The sequence below is a fragment of the Trichosurus vulpecula genome, chromosome 4, assembly GCF_011100635.1.
Source record: "Trichosurus vulpecula isolate mTriVul1 chromosome 4, mTriVul1.pri, whole genome shotgun sequence".
Lineage (NCBI taxonomy): Eukaryota > Metazoa > Chordata > Mammalia > Diprotodontia > Phalangeridae > Trichosurus > Trichosurus vulpecula.
Window position 1 is genome coordinate 28,015,503 of NC_050576.1, and position 22,633 is coordinate 28,038,135.

The window sequence follows — 22,633 nt, forward strand, 5'->3', positions numbered from 1 at the left end:
GGAACAACCCTATGCATTTTCAAATACAGAATTAGAAAACTGGTTAGCTCAGTCTTGAAGAGCAGGTATGCTCAATTTCACTTGCTACATAATTCCAAGACAGATCTTCTAGTTTATGAATTTTGCAGCTTCTTCAGTTTTTCCTCTTTGCATTGTCTGTCTCTTGGATAAACACATTATTAGTGCTGAAGGAAACCTTAGAGAACATCCACTTCAATTCCCCTTAAAGGTGAGGAAGTGAAGATCCAGTAAGAAGATATTACTTGTGCTGAATTACTGTTAGCCAATGGCTGAGCCAAGAGAAGAATCCAGGGCGCTGGACCAGCTGTCCAGGGCACTCTTTACTAAATCAGGATACCTTCATTGATAGCTCTAGGCCACAGATGAGTCTTATCAATGCAAAGATGTGGTCATTCCTCTACCGAAATCCTTTCAATTCCTTCCAATTGCAGGCCTTGTAAAATGCAAATTTCTTGGCCTGAAACTCAAGGCCCTCCACAATTTCAGGCCATACTTTTCAGGCCTCCTTCTTTCCCTACCTTCTCTTTTATGATTTCTCTTCATTACTCAATATAGCAGCCAGTTGGCCTACCTTCAGTGCCCTCTGTTTTCTCGGTCTCAATGGTTTTTATTCACACTTATTCCTTTAAGCCTTCAATGCCTTTTGTATTCAACCACCAATGAAATCACAAGCCCTTAAAAGCCCAGTTCAAACGCTACTTCACTTCCTTCAGGAAGATGATTCTGATCTCCAGAGTCAGAAATAATTTTTCTTCCCTTAGACTTCATATAACACTTGTTTGCGTCCTATTATTTTGCCCTGGGTGACTTATGTATGTGTCACATCCTTCTACAAGACTCAAAAGCACTATCAGGGTCTGCCCTGTGTTTGGCTGTGTTTGAATTAGAGCCTCTTTTTACACTATCTAGCACCAGGCATATTACCCTACTTGATGCTTCAGGTCTCTGTTGAATTTAATTCAGAAATTAAATTAGATGAAATAAATACACCAATCAGTTTTCCTTCTGGTTCACTGGCCTTGAGGGGGGAAAAATGAGTACAGAGAGAGGTCACTGTTTTCAGTAGAAATATAGCTTTGGGACATTTCACTTTTGTCATCTTGCCAGAAAAGTATATAACCAAAGGCTAGTCTTTGCACCAAGGTAAAGAAAGATCAAAAGTATGAAGTGATATATGTAGAAAACTACATTATAAACCAATATTTCAATAAATTACTTATAAGAAAAATAAAAAATCAAAATTGAGAGACAGACCACAAGTGCAAGTTTGAACTTTACAAGAATTTTGAAATTTAAATCAAACTAATCATAAAACTTTCCGAGTCAATATTATTTTATAATAAAAAAAGAGAAGTAGTAAAAGTGACCAGCTTCCTTATTTTTAAATGAATCACTTACCCAAACATATGTCTCTATAAAAACCACAGATAACACTTCCTCAATTCTTGCTATTTATACAACTGAATATGTTTAAATCACAGCAACAGAAACCAGGTTGCTTTGCACTTGAGATTAATATGTATTGTACTTTTTTAGTCTGGCACAAAATAAGCTGCAAGATGGCAAACTTAATAAGAGCTTGTTGATCAACTCATTTCTGGATGAGCTTAGAACCCCCTGGTTGGCATAACTATGCAATTGCTACGGACTAAGTTCACTTCTTCACCTTCAAAAATTTTTTTTAATTAAAAACAGAATTTGAGCTGTGCCCAAGATTCTGAGTGAACCTTACCTTCCCACATGCTCTGCAATGATGCCTCCTCTTGGTGAATGTAAACCTGGCTTCGCATTTCATGCAGTTTGGAGCCTGAGAATCCGGGACCCACACAGGAGCCACTTCGCCCAGAGTGGTAAACGGCTTTCTGGTAGGAACACCAAACTGACCAGCTCTAAGATCATTATCAGGACTATCTGCGGCTACTGCAAGGCACGGACTACTAGAGACCACAGCCTCATAATCTTCTACAAGGTCCCCGTTTGCATCAGCAATAGAGGAATGAAGTGTCTCATTAGGGAATATAGCTACTGTTGAGTTTTCCACTAACTTTGCTTTCCCAAAGACATCATTTTTGTTTTTAGCATTAGTGCCACTGTGAGGAGGAAGGTCATTTTGCAAATGTTCTGACAATGGCTTTGGAATCTGAAGCTTGAGATTGGTTGGTTGCTTCGGTCTGGCACCACCAAAGGGAACACTGACGGGTGGCACATTAGCTACTTGAGGGGCTAACTGCCCCTGAACAGGTGGGACCTGACTACAGAGACTACGAACATAGTTTTTTTTCATTTGGTCACTAGTGCTGCTTAAGACAAGCCCATTCCCTTCTAGGGCCTCATTTCCTCTTTGCTCATAAACATTCACATAGCATTCTGATTTACTTTCCTCAATTTCCTTTTCCTCTGTGACTGAATCTTCCTTGGAGGGTAAAGTCTTTGGAATACAAGCAATAACTGGGTTTAGCATTCCATAGGAATCACAACCATTAGACAGAGAATTTGCTGCTGGCATGTCCAGAACAGCAGGGAAGCCATAGCCCTCAAGCTCTTCTATACAAGCTCCTTTCAACTCTGCCATTGCCTCCCCATTTTCCCCACTATCACTACAAGCCTCCTCAGGCTGGCTCCTCGGCAGAAGCCTCTCACTCTGTCCACTTGTTGGGCTGTTACTCATTTCATTCAGTTTAGTCATCTCCCTATGAGTCACCTCCTCAGATGCTGAAAAGCACCCCACTGTACTGAAAGATTCTGTTGTATCCAGAGTCTGTCCAAGTTCACAACTTTTGCTTTCATCTCCCTTGGTCTCATTAGGGGCAAGCCCACATGAAACCTGCTCACAACAATCATCCCTCTCAGACACATTCAGCTGGTCAGGGTCAGAAAACAGAGGTAGCCCAGACTGTAAGGGTTCTCCAGCTGTTCTCTCATCTGGAGGCCCCTCTTCCATTGAAACCCTCTCACTCAAATGGGCAAAGCAATTCGTAGCCTCTAAATATGTCCTGGGAGAGCTGGTTTTCCCAGCAGAAGCCTCAAGTGGTAAACCACCCCCCTGCACATCAGCAGCAGGACCTTCAGCTGTTCTCTGTGTCCCTCCACTTGCAGTTCCTAAAATGGGAGGGTCTTTACTTGTATTAATATCATCTTTTAAATGAGACAGAGAACAAACATTAGAGTGACTCTCTGGTGAAGCATTACACAGATGGCTAGCAGGATCATCCTCAGCATGCAGCTGGTTCAACTGGACCCCTGGTTTCTCCGTGTTCACGTCTTTTTCATCAGCCCCATTGATAGTGACACCAAAGGGATCACTTTGTCTATCTTCATTATCCAGTGTAAAGCTAAGAGTATCCATTAGCGAATGGCTATTGTAGTCATGACAATCTAGTAAATCAGCACTTGGCAGAGTCCTTTTGTCACAATTATGCATGACAGCTACAACAAGAATATTTTTATCTTCGGGCAGGCTGTCTCCATTCCCAAGACTCTCCTCTCCTGCATTCACAGCACCGCACTGATCATCCCAGTTACTACTGCTCTTCATAAGCTGTTCTTCTGAAGTAGCCTGATCTTCAATGCACATGGTGGAGGTCTCTGGGCTTGTAGCGCTCTCTCTTCCAATAGGACAGTGGTCCCCTCCTTCCTTCTGTGGAAGGCCAGGACGAGCCTGGGAGAAGGTTTTCCGTGTCCGCTGTGACTCACTTGGAATTACTGTTTCGTTCACACTGGCCAGAGCTGGGCTAAATGACAGCAGATGAGGGTCTAGAAGCTGATTCCATTTTTTATCCAATAATGCAGGAGAAACTGTCTCATCTGAAAAATAAATGGTTTAAACAATGAGTAAGTTGGCAACACTACACCAGGACAAAGTTGATTGATTAGCAGGTACCTTGGTCAAAAATAAAGCTATTAAGACAAAAACACCTCTTTGTAATTCTTGGCTATAGATGAAAAAACACATTTAAACCTCTTCCCTGTAGCTATATGTTCTAAACCTTAACCAAAAAGGGAAAACTGTTAAAATCCTAGAGTGCACAAACTAAGAATGGTTTTGGTTTTTTTCATTTTTAAATACAAGATTCTTAGCTCAATTTGGCCCTACGGCCTTACTTGTTATCCTAGAGCACAGAAAATATCGTGAGAACATTACAATCAATAACTTGGTTGCAAAGTTCCAGTTTATATGTAATATGTCATTACTTAGAGGATCTGAATTTTAGCAAATAACAATGTTTTCAACAGAGTCATCGACTAGTGAATTTCTATTACACAGGGGCAGCAAGATGCTAAGAGGGAACTTGAGAAGCTCAGGGTCTCGTCTGCTAGGAGCTTGCTACCTGGGCGATAATAATAGCAGCTGACATTTATGTAGAGATTTAAGACTTCAAAGCACTTGGTAAAAATTATCTCACTGTCTATTCACAACAAACTAGTAAGTAGGGACTAAAATATCACCATCTCCGTTTCACAGATAGGGACACTGAGGGTAAAGCTGGAGGCAAGATTCAAATTCAGGTCTCTACTAACTCTAAAGAACATCTCTCCATTCCACATCTTTCTCACTTCTCTTCTTTGGGACACAGTTTCCCGTCTGTAAAATAAAGCCAAATGGACTAAACTATGTCTAAAGACATTTCTCAGTCCTTCAAAGATGATGCTACCTGTAACCCAAGTAGTGCTGCTCTGAGTCTCCATTTCCTTATCTATAAAATGAGGGGCTGGACCAGATGGCCTCTAAGGTCATTTCTACTTCTAAATCCATGATCCTATAATACATGAGATTTCTACTAAGAAAGAACTACCAGTTTAATAAATGGAATGAATTTAATGCAGATGTGGCAAAGAATGGCTAAGATATATATATCCTTGTAATGTAATGTATTCTCATCATAAAAAAAGTAATACATTTTCAACAATAATAGCTAACATTTATACAGCACTTTAAGATTTGCAAAGGGCTTTACATAATTATGTCACTGGATCCCCCAACAACCCCATAAAGTTTCTCAATCTCTCTTAGTTCCAGTGCCTTTCCTCTGCTGAAAATCTCCTATTTATCCATTACACAGACTGTTGGCAGTTGCTTGCATGCTATCTCCACCGCTGCACGGTGAGTTCCCCCAGCTCAGGGACTGTCGTTTGGCTTTCTTTGGAGCCCCAGGCCCTGGCACATAGTAGGCATTTAACAAATGCTTACTGGCTGGCTGACTGACTGAAGTAAAAGCTAATCTTATTCACATTTTACAGCTGAGAAAAGTGTGGTTTAAATGACTGTTCTGGGATCACAGAGCTAGTCCGTGGGAGAGGCAGAATTTGAATTCAGTTCATTTTAACTCCAAGTCCAATGCTGTAGCCACTAGAGCACCTTAGCTGCCTAGGGGAAGCTTCATCATTTAAACCACTAGATAATCTATTACAATTCTTTAGGTTGCAATTTTCCCTCACTACTGAAACGATGAACAGAATGCCTTCAGAAAAACCTGCAAAGACTTATATGAACTGAAACAGAGTGAAGTGAACAGAAGCAGAACATTGTACAATGTAACAACCATATTATAACAATGATCAACTGTAAATGCCTTAGCTATTCTTAGCAATCCAACGATCTAAGACAACTCCAAAGGACTTATGAAGAAAAATGCTATCCACCTCCAGACAGATCAAAGCATACTTTTTAAATTTTATTTTTCTTGAGTTTTTCTGTCTGTTTTCTTTCACAACATGAATAATTTGGAAATATGTTTCCCATGTCTACATAGTGATATCAAATTGCTTGCATTATCAATGATGGGGGAAGGGAAGAAGAGAATTCAGAGCTCAAAATTTTAAAAAACAAATGTAAAAATTGTTTTTACATGTAACTGGAAAAAAATAAAATACCCCATCTAAAAAAAATCATAGCAGCTTTCTTGACTGCTATGTCGCACTGATGACTTATACTAAACTTGGATTACTAAAAATCCCCCCTGAAATCTATCTCACAACAACCTCCTAGTCTTCCATTTCTCCTGATGCATCATTTTTTCTAACTTATTCTTCATCCTAATTGTAAGACCATCCCACCCCTGCTCTCCCAGTTCATCACTCCAGGTCTGGCCTCATTTCCACCCTTTTTGCAATCTTGTTAATGTAAGTAACCAGTTAATCTATGCATTCTATTCTTGAAACCCCTTCCTTTTTATGTTATTTCCACTCATTATTTGCCAAATTCCAACTCAGAATCACCATCATTCTCCTTCTCCACTTCTATAGACTGATCACAGGAAAAGCATGGTTAAACAACAGTTTATCTAAAAAAAGTTCTGGGAGTCTTAGTGGACTGAAAGCTCACTAAGAATGTGAGAAGCAGCACGGTACAATGGGAAGATGGCTGACTCTTGAGTCAGAAAATCTGGTTTCATGTCCTGCCTCTGCCATTTCCCACCTAGGAAACTTTGGACAAGTTGCTTAACCTCCTCAAGTCGCAGTTTACTTGTCTGTCAAATGAGTTGGACTAGATGGCCTATAAGGCCCCTTTCAGATGTATCCCATGATCCTATGAGTCAGAAGTACGATGTGGTTCACTAACAGCAACACTACGCAATGATCAACCATGACAGACTTAGCTCTTCTCAGCAACGCAATGATCCAAGACAAATCCAAAGGACACATGATAGAAAATGCTGACTGCATCCACAGAAAGGACTATGGAGTCTGAATGCAGATTGAAGCATACTATTTTCACTTTTTGTCTTTTGGTGTTTTTTTCTTGTGCTTTTCTCCTTTTGTTCTGAGTCTTTTTTCACAACATTACTAATGTGGAAATATGTTTAATATTACTGTACATGTATAACCTATATCAGATTGCTTGCTGTCTTGGGGAGGGGAGAGGAAAGGCGGGAGGGAGAAAAATTTGGAGCTCAAAATCTTAATAAAAAATATCTTTACATGTAATTGGGGAAAAAATACTATTAAGTAAAAAAAAAAAAATCAGAAGCATGATGTGGCAGCCCAAAAAAGTGATCTTGGCTTACATTAAAAGATACTGAAATTCCCGAAATAATGAGGTGCCAGTTCCTTTTTACTCTGTCTTCATCAAACCTCATCTGGAGTATTATGCTCAGTTCTAGATGTCACAGTTTCAAAAGCACAATGACATACTGGAAAATAGATCAACCAGGATAGTGAAGGTCCACTTCATATTGTTGACCATTTGGAATGAAAGGCTATGTTTAACCTAAAGAATACTTTATCATATGGAGGGGTTAGGATTATTTTGTTTGGGCCCAGAAGGAAGAACCAGGAGCAATGAGTAGAAGTTGCAAAGAATCTGTCATGAGGAAAAACTTCCTATTCAAAGCCATTCAAAAATGGAATGGGCTGTCTGAGGAGGTGGTAAGTTCACCTGAATGGAGGTCTTTAGACGGAGGCTAGATGGTCATTGGGGTCTCCTTAAATCAATCCAAGGGAGTGGGGAAAGGAGATAAGATTCTCAAGGTTTCTGGGTTTCTGGCCAAAACAAAAATAGCTGCTATTTACATTCACTCTGAGCCATCAGGGCCCAAAACAATGACCAGGTGGGGCTTGGGCTGGGCCCTACTGTTGGCCAATCAATGAAAGACAGAAAGATTTGGGCTTAAGGCATGGCCCAGATTGATATTTTTCCTTTTACTAGATAAAAGAGGCCATTCTTTGCCTCAATTCTTACCTAGCCTTAATCACAAAATGGGCATTGCCTCAGTCAAACTGAGACCTGGGAAGGACCTTGGCTTAAAGAGGCCAAGGTCTCCCTCCCACTGCATCTGGGGCCATCTCATCATCCTGATCTATACCTTGCCAGTGCGCCCAGATGGAGAAAGTGAGGCTGGTGACTTTGCACAATCCTCCATCATTTAAATCCAATTCACTTGCACTTTCATCACCTTTCGGATGACATGGTCCTCTTCAAGAATGAAGGACAAAACAACAACCGCAAAAATAGCTATTTTTGTGTATCCTTAGAGTTTGTTTTGCTCAGAAGTAATTCTTCTTTGAACATACTCTCCCCTCTAATTCCTGTTTTCTTGCTTAGAAAAATATTTCTGCACCCAAATGTGTATGTGTATTCTACCCTCCTTTGATCAACAGAGATGAGAGTAAGATTCAAGTGTCAGCCCATCCCCCACTCATTCCTCCTTTTGTACAGAATTATACTTGTGCGCCCTGATAGCATGAAATAATGTTCCCAACTTTCCCTTTCCACTACCCTCCCCCATCTATTTCTCTACAACTCCTTTTCCATTCTTCAGTTAAGCTTATTAAGACAAAACAGAGCCACTCTTAGGCCCTCTTTCTATGACTCCTAATGATGACAGGATTCAGAGGAAAGATATGTATCCTATTAGGACATAATGAGTTTATCCTTTTTTAGTCCCTTATGATTGCTTGCTCAAGGTCACCTTTCTATGTTTCACTTGAATCCTGTGGATGAACTTCAGAATTTCTACACAGCTCTGGTCTTTTCATCAGGAATGCTTCAAATCCTCTCTCATTAAAGATCCATTTTTTTTCCACAGTAGGATTGTACTCAATTTTGCTAAATTAATTATTCTTGGTTGTAAGGCTTATATCCTTTGCCTTTTGGAATACCATATTCCAAACTCCTTTACCATAGAAGCTGCTAAATTGTGTGCAATTCTGATTGTGGCTCCACAGTACTTGAGTTCTTTTTTTCTGGCTACTTGTAGTATTTTTTTCCTTTGACCTGGATACTCTGCTAGCTATACTTGTCCTGGAAGTTTTCATTTGGGAGTTTCTTTCAGGAGGTAACTGGTAGTTTCTTTCTGTTTTCTACTTTGCCCTCTTGTCCTAGGAGATCTAAAACAGTTTTCTTTTAAGATTTCTCGAAATATACTGGTTTCCCCTCCCTGATTGATTTTCCAGGTTGGTAGTTTTTGCTAAGAGAGAGCTTACATTTTTGTTCTACTTTCTTCAGTCTTCTGACTTTATTTTAATAATTCTTGTTGTCTCATGGAGTCATTAGCTTCTATTTAATCCATACTAATTTTCCGGGCGTTTGTCACTCAGGCAAAGTTTTATACCTCTTGTGCCAAGCTTGCCCTTTCCAATTCTTCCTTCCATTACTCTCATTTTCCCCCCAACTTTTTCCTCTAGCATTCTTATTTCAGTTATAAAAACATTTCAAACTTTTTAAAAAAGTTCTTGCTTCATTTCAGCTCTTCCAGGAATTCTAGCTGTATTTGTGCCCAAGCTGTGTTTTTCTTTGAGGTTTTGCTTATAGATGCTTTGGCATTTCCCCTTCTTTCCCTGTTCCTGACTTTCTGGACTTCAAAATCATGCCTTTACTGCTGTCTCATCCTGGAGTCTCCTTACTCAGGAACAGCCTACCACTACGTGCTGACACTAAAATATCCCTCTGCAAGTCCTGCTCCCCTCCTCCCACTGTTGACTTTCTCCTGAAGTCTCCATTTTGTGAAGGAGACCAGACTAGCCTATGTTAAATTCTATCCTGGCCCTGTTCCTGACTTTCTGAACTTCAAAATTATGTCTCAGTGATAAGTACCTTACCTTCTCACCCCCCTTTTCAGGTACCTTTCGTATGTTGCTTTCCCCTCATTAGAATGTAAGCTCCTTGAAGGTAGGGACTGTCTCTTTATATTTTTATCCTCAGTGCTTAGAGCAGTTCCAAGAATATATAGTAAACAATTAATAAATGTTTATTTCCTTCCTTCTTTCTTCTCTCCCCCTCCTTCCTCTATCTCTCCCTCTTCTTCTAGGTTTGTGTCTTAAGCAACCCTGTCACCATAATTGTAACGGTGGGATTCTTCTTTTTGTTTGTTCATTCTTCCAGACTACTTCCTGGCTTCAGACTCTATGTTAGTTCAGGCCTTGACACTCTTCAAGTGATCCAAGTTCCTCAGAACTCTCCCTGACTTTCTGCCTTCCTGACCTACACATCCAATCAGCTGCCACATCTTGCTCATTTCCCACCTACAATATTCCTATAATACCCAGGAACTGCTCTAGCTCAGAGATTCATCGCCTCTATCTGGCTTCTTGCAACAGTGTCTTAACCCATGTACTGGTTTCTGTTTCTCTTTCTTCCAAAGTGCCCACACAGCTGCCAAAATAACTTTACTAAAGCACAAGTTCAACTATGCTGGTGCCCTGCTCAAGATCCTTCAGTAGCACCCTATTGTCTCCAGGAGAGACTACAAATTTTCCTTCGTACCACCAACACTAACAGCTGACCAAGCACCCCACCTGAATGAGTGTGCCCAAAAGGCCAAAGAGTGGCAGCAACTCGAAAACTACCAGCTCTGCTTCCATCCCAGCTCTCACTGCCATCACCCCAAGAAGCAACCAACCCCCGTGGAGATACCACCTGGCAAGGGCTTCAGTGGGTGATGTAGCCCCTGCCTCCTGAGACCCAAAAAATGACTCCTCATGGCCACAGTCCTGGGCCTCATCAAACAGTCAGACAGCAGACACAGATATGGTTATCATTAGAAAGGTATTAAAGAAGATGCACCACCATCAGCATTGTGATGACCAAAGGGTCTTTCCAGTTGACTTGCACCTGAAACTTACATGTGCCGTTGCCTCCCCTAGAATATGAGTTCCTTGAGTATGTTGTAGATAGTCTTATTAAACTTTTGTTTTGTTTTGGTTTTTTTGGCAGGGCAACTGCGGTTAAGTGACTTGCCCAAGGTCATACAGCTAGTACATGTGTCTGAGGCCAGATCTGAACTCAGGTCCTCCTGACTCCAGGGTCAGTGCTTTACTCATTGCACCACCTAGGTGGCCCTAAACTTTTTTTTTTAATTGTATTCACCAAGTCATCCATCCATCCATCTATTCATTCATTCATTTAGCTTGGCATTTAACATCTTTCTTAATCTGGCTACACCCAAACATTCCAGGCTTATTACACATTACTCCTCTTCATGTATTTGACATTCTAGCCTAGGGGTGGGAAGGCTTCGGCCTCAAGGCCACATGTGGCCCTCTAGGTCCTCAAGTGCAGCCCTTTGACTGAATCCAAACTTCACAAAACAAATCTCTTTAACTGAAGGATTTGTTCTGTAAAACTCAGACTCAGTCAAAAGGCCACACCCAAGGACCTAGAAAGCCACATGTGGCCTCAAGGCCACAGGTTCCCCACCTATTCTAGCCCAAATAGTCTATGCTATTTTTGGTTCCCATCTCTGGGCTTTTGCACAGTCCATGCCCCATAACTGGAAGGGAGTCCACTTTTACCTCTCAGATTCTCTACCATCTCTTACGGCTTGCTTTATGTGCTGCTACTTCCCATGGGAAACTTGTTCTGACTCCCTAATCATCAGTACTCCTGGCCATTCTAAACCATCGTTACACATGAGGAATCTGAATGTCAACTACTTGAGGGCAGGGACTCTTTGTTCATTTTTGTCTTTATATCCCACTGCCTAGCACAGTGCCTGGTATATCACAGGCATGTCAGTACTTGTTGAACTGGACCCATCTGAAGTAATGCTGACCCTGGCAGAATGGCTTAGTTCTGGGTCCTCTGTGGTCCTGAAGACTTTATGGAGATGAGGTACATGCACTGATCAAATACCAGTGGCCAAAGTGAAACCTGGACTTAGGAACTCTGGGGTTGAATTCTGGCCCTGATATTTACAAACTGTATGATCACTACCAGTCACTTAATCTCTCTGGTGCAACGATGAGTTCAAATTCAGCCCCAGACACTTTCCAGTTGTGTGACCCTGGGCAAGTTTCTTAACCTCTCTCACCACTAAATTAAGGAGAATAATAGCATCTTCCTCACAGGGTTGTTTTGAGGATCAAATGAAATGACATATGATAAAAGTATTTTGAAAAACCTTAATGTTCTATACAAATGCAGCTTTTATTATCTGTAAAAAGAAAGTAAAAATATGTGTACAACCTACCTCCCAGGACGAAATAATGAGAACAAATCTTTTATAAAAAAAAACCGTTAAAGCCCTTCCTATACAAATATGAGCTGCTATTATCACAGGCTTAGACTAGACTAAACTAAGTCAGACCTGCATCCCCAGTATCTCTACAGGTCAAAATGAATCACTGGAAGAGAGACAAAAACAATTTTTTCTACCCCTTTATGCTGAAGCTTGGAAATAACTGAAGGCTTGTCCATACTCCTGGAGCCACCACTAATTAATTAGATTTCTTTGCGTAGGTCACTTCTAACTTACAGGGTTTAGGTGAAAGACATTTCTCTAGCTGACTTGCTATATTCTGTTCCTAATGAATCACAGCTAGAAAAAGGGGAAACAACACAGACAGGTTCTCTGGAATATTGTGCATTCTTAAGTTATCCTTTCAAGTAGTTCTGAGATTGCTGAAGTGACCCAAGAGAGTATACCATCACTTTGTACACTCGCACAGTGAGCACTGTGACTAGATACTTACTCAAGAGTTTTTAGTGTTGATTGTTTTAATGCCACCCTCATTTCCCAATATATATTTGATTCTACTCCCTCCCTTCAAAATAGAGCCCTCCCTTGTCACAAAGAAAAAAAAATAGTAAGCAAAACCAACCAACCCAAGGGCCTTGTCTGACAATGAATGTGATACCCCAGGCCCACTGACCACTACCTCTCTACCAAGAGAAGGGATGTATCTTTCATCTATTATCCAGTACCAGGATTAGCCAGGAAAATTAATTTATTTTTAGAAAACACACTCATCCTATCATATTTTGGTTCCCAAATGATTCTCCTTTTGCTGAAGAATCAACATCCAGTGATCTGTTACCAAGAGTCGGAAACAATTCACACATGCAGGCAGCCCTCACACAAAAAAAGCCAGCAAAGAAAAGTTGATTTTTGCAAGTTTGGGAAACATAATCTAGAGTTTTTGCTTCACTGCACCCTGGTTTTCTAAAGATTGCTGCATTGACTTACAATGCCCAGCCATCATCTTCTTTGTGGTACAGATGTGGTACATAGATACCAAAGGAAATGCTCACCTTCATTCTGTTCAAATTCATCTAAAACCTTATCCAGGTTGTATGCCTCTGCTTGGAAATAGTTCTCCATTGGTCAGGAAGCACCACTCAAGTGAATTTTTTAAACCTAAAAGGTAAAAAAAAAAAGAAGAGTTTGTATTGAATCTGGCATCATTAAAATACCATAATATGCAAAGCCCAAGTCAGATAGGAGTAAATGTGTTTATACTCTATATAAAAATAGGGGCAAATCCAAAACATACTTTCTAAATCAACTGCAATTGTTTCCAAATGATCAAAACAAAATTTTCCATGCCATGATTCTCATCCAGGAGTTAGAAAAGTTTGCTATACTAGACACCATGCTGTTCTCAGCCTTCTCTCTACCTTTAATTTACACTGTTCCCAAAACATAGTATGTACACCCTGCAGAAGAGGAACCCATCCAGTCCATCAATTGGGGAATGGCTGAACAAGCTGTGGTATATGAAGGTAATGGAATACTATTGTGCTATAAGAAATGGGGAACATACGGACTTCATAACAACCTGGAAAAACCTACATGACATAATGCTGAGTGAGCACGGGAGAACATCATACAACCACAGATACACGGATTCTGTGAGGACTAACCCTGACAGACTTTGCTCTTCTCAGCAACACAAGCTGCAAAGATAACTCCAAAGGACTCATGATGCAGAATGCTATCTACATCCAGAGAAAGAACTATGAAGTATGAATGCAGATTGAGGCACACTTCATGCTCGCCTTCCCCCTCCCTTTTTTTTCCTCTCTTTTGTTTTTGTTTTTGAGTTGGGTTTTTTTTTTTTGGTTCTGTCTCTTCTTTCTCATGATTCATTCCATTGGTTACTAGTGTGTAAATTAATTCAATGAGAAGTTACATGAGGAAGTTATATGGGACTCCACGCTGTCTTGGGAAGGGGGAGGCGAAGGAGGGAGGAAAATCTGGAACTCAAAATTATGTAGAACCGAGTGTTGTAAACTAAAAATGAAAAAAAAATGAAGAAAAAAAAAAAGAAGAGCCCATCCAACCACTTCTGAGGACTAGCTAAAATATTAACTCCTTTGTCAAGTCTTGCCTGATGCCTCCAGTAGGTGATAACCATTTCTCCCCCCATGGTTTTTAAAATTAGATCATTTATTCTCTTTTCCTCCCACTTTCTTCCTTCCCCCCTCCATGAAACAATTCAAAGAAAAAGGAAACTCTGAGAACAAATATTCATAGTCAAGCAAAACAAATTCTCACATTAGCCATGTCCAAAAATATATCCTTTATTATAAGTCCCACAGGAGATCTCCCATGTGATGTCACAGAGCACTATATACCTATCTTGGGCATTTAATTAAGCTCTGTTTTTTGTTACGATAATTTACATATGTACAAAAGGAAAATTTCCAGAGAGTTTATGAAGAGACATGGACAAAAAGAACATGAAATAATGTGTGGATAGGTAAAAAGCTCTGGGACAAACCCGCATACCAATTCCTTGAAGCCACAAGTTTTGGTTTTGTACTTTTCTAGTGTATTTATTATGTATTAAGAGTTTTCTGTGTAGGGGCAATACCCTGCAACTAAACTATAAACTGAGAGAAGGTACTGACTTACACTAGCAGATGGAATTTCTTTAACTATGATGTTTTCTACATCAATAAAATCATTCATCCAGCCTCTTATCTCTCTTTTTAATAGTACGTAGCACAAAATTGGTATTTAAACTTAATATCTATTGAATGAAACTGAACTATTACTCATCCATAAGTAAACAAGCTAAATCTCAACTAAATGAAAATTAGTGGTATGAAACGGAAATGCATTTTTAAGGCAGAAAATTCAAATCAAAAAACAAAGCATCAAACATGTAATTTGAATTTATTTTTCTCTTTGGTCTAGATTTGTGATTAAATTAGCAAGGAGAACCCTGAATGCTGAAATATTGCTGGAAACCAACATCCAGCCTATACCTTGTAATCTTAAGAGAGCTGCCTGAAAACTTAAGTAACTTGCTAGAGTCCAAAAAAAAATGCTGAAAAAGATAACACCTTAAAAAATAGACTAACCTAAATGGCAAAAGAGAAGAGTGCCTTAAAAAGAAGAATTGGCCAAATGGAAAAGGAGGTCCAAAAGCTCACTGAAGAAAATAATTCCTTCAAAATCAGAATGGAACAAATAGAAGCTAACAACTTTATGAGAAATCAAGAAATTGTAAAACAAAATCATAAAGAACGAAAAAATAGAAGACAATGTGAAATATCTCACTGGGAAAACAACTGACCTGGAAAATAGATCCAGGGGAGAGAATTTTAAAATTATTGGACTACCTGAAAACCATGATCAAAAAAAGAAACCAGACATCATCTTTCAAAAAATTATCAAGGAAACTTTCCTGACCTTCTAGAACCAGAGGTAAAACAGAAATTGAAAGAATTCACTAATCACCTCCTGAAAGAGATCCCAAAAGGAAAAATCCTAGGAATATTGTAGCCAAATTCCAGAATTCCCAGGTCAAAGAGAAAATATTGCGAGCAGCCAGAAAGAAACAATTCAAGTACTGTGGAAACACAATCAGGATAACACAAGATTTAGCAGCTTCTACATTAAGGGATTGGAGGGCTTGGATTATGATATTCCACAGGCCAAATGAGCCAGGATTGAAATTAAGAATCACCCACGCAGCAAAACTGAGTATAATACTTCAGGAGAAGAAATGAATATTCAATGAAATAGAGGACTTTCAAGCATTCTTGATGAAAAGACCAGAACTGAATATAAAATCTGACTTTTAGATACAAGAATCAGGAGAAGCATGAAAAGGTAAATAGGTGTAATGGCAAGCAGGATGGGACTTTTTTGCTGTCTTTTGTTTTGGAGTGCTTCTCAGCACTGAGGCAATCAAGTGTCTCTGAGTCTTGCCTTTGTTTGAATCAAGAGTCATTGATTGGAAACAATATATATGATGTGGTGCTAGTGATTAAAGAGCTTTCCCACACCCTTTTGTTAAGTAGGCACTAAGCCCCAGGGCCCTAAACAGGGTATACATGCTCTGAGCTTGGCATTTTGCTTTTGGGGGCACATTCATTGGAAGAGTGTTGGTGATTTGGCCAGATGAGACTCTGGGTAGACATTGGAGTCGGTTCCCCCATGCAACCGGGAAATAAGATATACAGGCAATGGGGTATAGAAATCTATCTTGGCCTATAGGAAAATAGAAGGGAAGGGGATAAGAGAAGGTGGGGTGATAGAAGGGAAGGCAGACTGGAGGAAGGTGTAATCAGAATACATCCTATCTTGGGGTGAGGGGAAAGATGGGGAGAAAGTCTGGAACTCAAAATCTTGTGGAAGTGAATGTTAATTTTTTTTTAAAAAAAGAAATTATAATGACCAAGTTTGGCCCCAAAAGAAGAGATATGAGAATGTACCTTTCCCATTTCTTTAAAGAGGTAGTGGACTATGGGAATTGAATCTTACAGATGTTGAACTTGTTAATTTTTTTCTTTTTTTTTAAAGTGATGTTTCTGGGAAAAGGAAAGAGAATCATAATCAGAAATGATGATGGTTTTCAAGTGAAAGATACTGATGTGTTTTTTTTTAAAGCACAGCAGCACAACATCTATCTAGAATCATTATAGGAACAATTATATTTTCCTTTATTATTGGTTAATTTTCATCTAAGATATTTCTACATGTCACAGGATCCAAGAATCCAAGACCTCATTAACATGGGCTTTCCCTTGACCAAACAAGGAAAGCAATTCCTCATAACTTAATTGTTCTTTCTCAATTCTCATTTCTTTTGACCTCTTTGACCACTGTTGATTACCTTCTCTTGGATACTCTCTCCCCTCTGTGGCTTCATAGGTCAACTCCTGGTATTCCTGCTGCCTCTATGACTGCTTCTACTGATTAGCTGGTTCATCATGCATGTCACAACCGCAAACTGTGGGTTTTGTACCTAAGACTCAATGTCAGTTCTTTTTTTTCTCTCTCTAGACTGTCCCCGGTGCTGGCCTCAATAGTTTCCATTCACTCATTTATCATCTCTGAAGACTTAGAGAGCTAGATAACCAGTCCTAGTCTTTCTCCTGAATTCTGGTCTCATACCTCCCCAACAATCAGTGTGGCTTCAGAAAGGGCCAGGTAATAGTTCACATGGTGTTTGCTGCCTGATAACTCTTAAGACAAACACTAGGAGCAGAACAGAAGTCTGTACACAATGTCTGTAGATCTCAGAAAACAACAAAGTCTGGGTACAAATTCAATTTTAATACCTAAAAGAGATGAAGCAAGAATTGGGTTTTTTTTTTGGGGGGGGGGGGGAGCAGGGCAATTGGGGTTAAGTGACTTGCCCAAGTTCACACAGCTAGTACATGCATCAAGTGTCTGAGGCCGCATTTGAACTCAGGTCCTCCTGACTCCAGGGCCGGTGCTCTACTCACTGCACCACCTAGCTACCCCAGAATTGGGGTTTTTTTTTTTTAAGAGTTTAAAAAGCACTTGAAAAAAAATGGAAAAGAAATGAAAGCTACGGAATAAAGAACTGGAAAGGAAACTAACATTTTGGCACAAAAGGGACAGAATTTTGTCCAGGCAACAAACTCCCTAAAAATTTAAATGGACTAAACAGAAGCCAATTATTCCATTGGAAAGTACTAAACTCAAAAAAAAGTATACATATGTTTTAAAAAAGTATCATAGCAAAACAACTGATCTAAAAAACAGATCAAGGAGAAAAAATTTAAGAATCATTGGACAACTTGAAAACCACAGACCAAAAAAAAAAAGGCCCAAGCATCAAATTGCAAGAAACCTTAAAAGAAAAGTGCCTAAATTGCCTAGAACAAGAGGGCAAAGTAGAGATAGAAAGAACCCACTGGTCAGCTCCTGAATGAAACTTCATAATGAAAAATCCCAGGAACATCACAGTCCAAATCCAGAGCTTTCAGGTCAAAGAAACAATACTGGAAATTACCAGAAAGAAAAAAAATTCACGTATCAAGGAGCCATGGTGAGGATAACATAAGATTCAGCAGCCACACAATAAAGAAAGGGAGAACTTGGAATACTATATTCCATAAGATAGCCAAGAATAGCTTACTTACCAAAACTAAATATAATCCTACTGCGGAAAAAAAAAAGATTTTTAATGAATTAGAGGACCTCCAAGCATTTCTGATAAAAAGTCCACAGCTGCATAGAAATTTGAAGTTCAAACACAGGATTCAAGAGAAACAAAGAAAGGCAAAGCAAGTAAGAAATGATAAAGAACTAAACAAGGATAAACTGATGACATTTCAATAAGGAAAAATGATACATGTGTGCCCTATGAGCCCTATCATCATCATGGCTCATAGAAAGAGTCCAATTAAAAAAGGCTTGGGAGCAGTTGTTAGATCTTGATGACCATAAAAAAAAGAATGTAAACAGATGGAGGAAGGAATACAGTTGGGGATGGGAAGAAAATAAGGCTAGGCAAATTATCTCAGATAATGAAGATGCACAAGTAAACATGAATAACAAGAATAATAATAGCTAACATTTATATAGTACTTAACATGTACCAGGCACTGTGCTAAGCACTTTACTAATATTATATCAGTATATAAACAAGAAGGGTATGGGGAGAGTGGCCGACACTTGAACCTCACTCTCATCTGAACTAATCAAAAGAAGGAAGAATACAAATACACACATAGTTGAGTACAGGCATACATTTTATTCTACAACAAAATTGGAGAGGAATAAAAGAAGGGAAAAGGGGGAACTAGAGGGAGGCTAGATTAAGAGAGAGACCAGCCCTAAATAAATAAATTCTAAGCATGTACAAAAATATTTGTAGCTCTTTTTGAGGTGTCAAAGAATGGAAATCTGACGGGGTATGCATCATCTAGGCGCAGCCCTTCTTAAACCCATAGGGGGTTGCAACCCACAGTTTAGTAAGTGTGGAAAGGGCTGCCAATGGAAAAAGTTTAAGAACTCCTGATCTAGGGAAGGGCTAAACATGATAAAGTACATAAATGTGATGGAATACTACTGTGCAGAACCTTTATCAACATAATGACACATCAGGAATCTGGAGGACTAATGAAGAAACATGTTATCCACTGCCTGATAGAAATGAAGGACTCAACATGCAGAAAGAGACAAATATTTTTTAGGACACAGTCAGTGAGGAAATTTGTTTTACTTGACTAGATCAATTTCCCTAATGAATACTAATACAACAATTTTAAATAAAATACTAGAGCAAGGAGATTACAGAAATATATCACAAATATCATACACTATGACCAGATAGGATTTAAACCAGGAATGTAGGGCTGGTTCAATATTAGGAAAACTATCCATATAACTGATCATATCAATAACAAAGCCAACAGAAATCACATTCTGTTATCTCAATAGATGCAGGAAAAGTCTTTGACAAAATATAATATCCATTCCTATTAAAAAGACTAGAGAGCACAGAAATAAATGGAGCTTACCTTAAAATGATAAACAATATTTATCTAAAACCACCAGCAAGCATAATCTATAATGGGGATAAGCTAGAAGCCTTCCCAATAAAATCAGGGGTGAAGCAAGGATGTCTATCATCACCACTGTTATTCAACATTGTACTGGAAACACCAGCTACACAGCCCTTTTTGTGGTGACAAAGAACAGGAAATTGAGGAGATGCCCAACAATTGGGGAATGACTGAACAAGTTGTGGTATATGACTGTGATGGAATATTATTGTGCTATAAGAAATCACAAGCAGGATGATTTCAGAAAAACCTGGAAAGATTTATATGAACTGATGCAAAGTTAAGTGAGCAGAACCAGAACACTGTACAGAGTAACAACAATATTGTACAATGAAGAATTGTGAATGAATTAAATGTTCTCAGCAATATAATAATCGAAGACAATCCCAAAGGACTCATGATGAAAAATGTTACCCGCCTCCAGAGAAAGAAATGATATTGTCTGAATACAGACTGAAGCATACTATCTTTCTTTCATTCTCCCTTCTTTCCTTTCTTTTTGTTCATGACTAATATGGAAATGTTTTACATGGTTACACATGTATGACCTGTACCAAACTGTTTCATGTGTCAGGGATGGGGGAGGATAGAGAGGAAGGAATAGCATTTGGAACTCAAAACTTTAAAAAAAAAATAATCAATATTAAAAGTTGTTTTTACATGCTACACACCTCCCGACAGAGAGGTGATGAACTCAGAACACAGATCAAGACATTTTTAAAAAAGAAATAACCAATATGAAATTTTGTTTTGCTTGACGACATGCTTGTAACAGAGTTTTTGTTTCTCTTGATTTCCAATGTGGTTGGGGATGCGAGGGAGAAAAATAATAGGGGGAAGGTTGATTTTTGCACAAAAACAAAATAAAATTTTATTTTAAAAAATGTGCCTAGAGGATATCAAGTTCAAGATGGAATGGGAAACCTGAGGTTGATAGTGAGGTCAGCGCTGGAAGACTAGATTAATTATTACCATAGAGAAGACAACTGAATTAATGGGAGCTGATGAGACCACCAAGTGAAATAGTACAGAGGGAGAAGAAAAGGCCCCAAGACAGATCCCTATGCAACACCCACAATTAGCAAATGGGCATGACCTGGATGAAGATTCAGCAAAAAGGAGACTAAGAAGGAGCAATCAGATATGTAGGGGGAAACCAGGAGAGAGCAGAGACTATCGAGGAGGAGGGAGCAAAAAACAGCATCAAAGACTGCAGAAAGGTCAAGAAGGATTAAAAAAGGCCATTCGATTGGCGATTAAGAAATAGTTAACTTTGGAGAGAGCAGTTTGGGTTGATAACAAGGGCAGAATTCAAAGTTAAGAAAGTGAAAGAAGATGAAGTAAAGATATGGCAAGACAGCTGGCAAAGATGGATGCATCAAGGTAGGATTTTTTGAGGAGGGAGAGACACAAGCACGTTTCTATACAGCAAAGAAGTAGTCAGTGGAAAGGGAAAAATGGAACATTAAGTCAGAGAGTGGGGATGAGAAAAGATGGTACACAATAGGATCACTCGTGCACATAGAAAGGTTGGCCTGGGCAAGAAGAAAGGGTACTTTTTTCATCTAAGACAGGGATGAGGGAGGAGATAGCAGTGGAAGGCATCTGGGTAATATAAGAAGAAGAAAGGAGAAAAAGAGAACACTTGATGAATGACTACAACTTTTTCAGTAAAATATGAAGCAAGGTTCTTAGCTGAGAGGGTGGGATCAGGGAATGCTATAGGTGGTGAGATAGTGTCTGTTATTCTCTCTGTCTCTCTCCCCCCACCTTAAGAGACGCACAAGAGACAAGTGCCAGGCCAAAATACCGCCACAACCTTGACCATCTCCTCTCCTCAGACCGCAGTGAAGACAATCCTGAACCCTCAGATCATGGGCCTTTCTTCCAATGCAACCCCAACAGCCATGCTAGAAAGCAGTAACTTCTGTGAAGTAAGGATCCACCCCCACCCGACTACCATCAATACTGACTGTCAAATTCCCAGGAATAGGCCACTCATTGATCAAGAGCCCTAGGAATAGCTGTGGACCTCAGACCACTAGCAGTGCTGCTGGTTCAGCCTCAACGATCACCATCCAGAGATGTAACCCTTGGAGGGTTACACGGCAAATAATTCTGCAAAAGTTCTGCCCTCCCACCTTGCCAGTAGCTATAGTTATCAATGACCCAAAAACCAGCTGTCACCACTCCAGGGCTTGGCCCTTTCAAATGTTTCAACATTCACAACGGATATAACAATGGCCAGCATTCACACAGTGCTTTAAATCGTGCAAAGTGCTCTGCATCTCTTACTGGAGCCTCACCAAAACCCTGTGCCATAGAAGTCACTGTCCCCATTTTTCAGATCAGGAAATGGAGTAAGAGAGGTGAAGTGACTTACCCAGAGTCACCCTGCTAGCAAGCTTGTGAGACTGGAATAGAACTCATCTTTCATGTTCACAGAGAATGGCACATAGTAGGCACTTAATAAAGGTTTGTCCATTAACTCATTGATAGTTCAATACTCTCACTTTACAGAGTGGGAAATTCGGACTTCAAGAGGGAAATGACTTGCCCACAATGCAGCCAGTAGTGAAGCCCAGGTCCTCTGAATTCAGATCCAGTGCTCTTTCCATTGAACCCAATTGTCTCCATACTCTCCTCTTAACTCAGTAAATAGCCTTTGAAGTGTATGGGGTGCTCAGGAAGGACTAGCACCTCTGCTGTGAGGGCTTGCTGAGACCTTTTTAGGGCTGCTCATCTACTATTGGTGTCGACTTGATTCACCTAACTCTCACCTGTGGCTCCATGAAGCTGTAGGCATGCACGGTGGCCACACCCCAGTAAAATCATCTTAGCAGAGAGGCTAAACCAGGTTGAGGGTAACCTATGGGCCGCAGACCTGTCAGTGCATTAGTTGTCTACCCCAAGCATGTGAAAACTCCCCCAGCAGAATTGGTGAGTGAAAACAATTTGTTCCAATGGTCACTAAGGCTGCTGAAGCAGGCACTGTGGAGCAGTTAGAGCTTAATGAGACATTGAAGATACCAAAATCACTCATTGCAGCCCAGGCCACTGTCAGTCATCCTGACTTTTGTCTTGCCACTGGACTTCAATGACTCTGAAAGAGAGAGAGTG

At 39.8% G+C, this 22,633-nt stretch overlaps 1 protein-coding gene across 2 annotated transcripts in view; it reads right to left on the reverse strand.

Annotated features, from left to right (window-relative positions):
* ZFYVE9 (zinc finger FYVE-type containing 9) overlaps positions 1–22,633 on the reverse strand; it is a 188,705-nt gene that overhangs the window by 85,648 nt on the left and 80,424 nt on the right. For both annotated transcript variants that reach the window (XM_036756933.1, XM_036756932.1), the window contains exons 3-4: positions 12,989–13,094; positions 1,754–3,825 (exon numbers count right to left, since the gene is read on the reverse strand). In XM_036756933.1, the coding sequence (XP_036612828.1) occupies positions 1,754–3,825; positions 12,989–13,058 (2,142 nt within the window). In that variant the 5' untranslated portion in view covers positions 13,059–13,094. The remainder of the gene's footprint in view (positions 1–1,753; positions 3,826–12,988; positions 13,095–22,633) is intronic.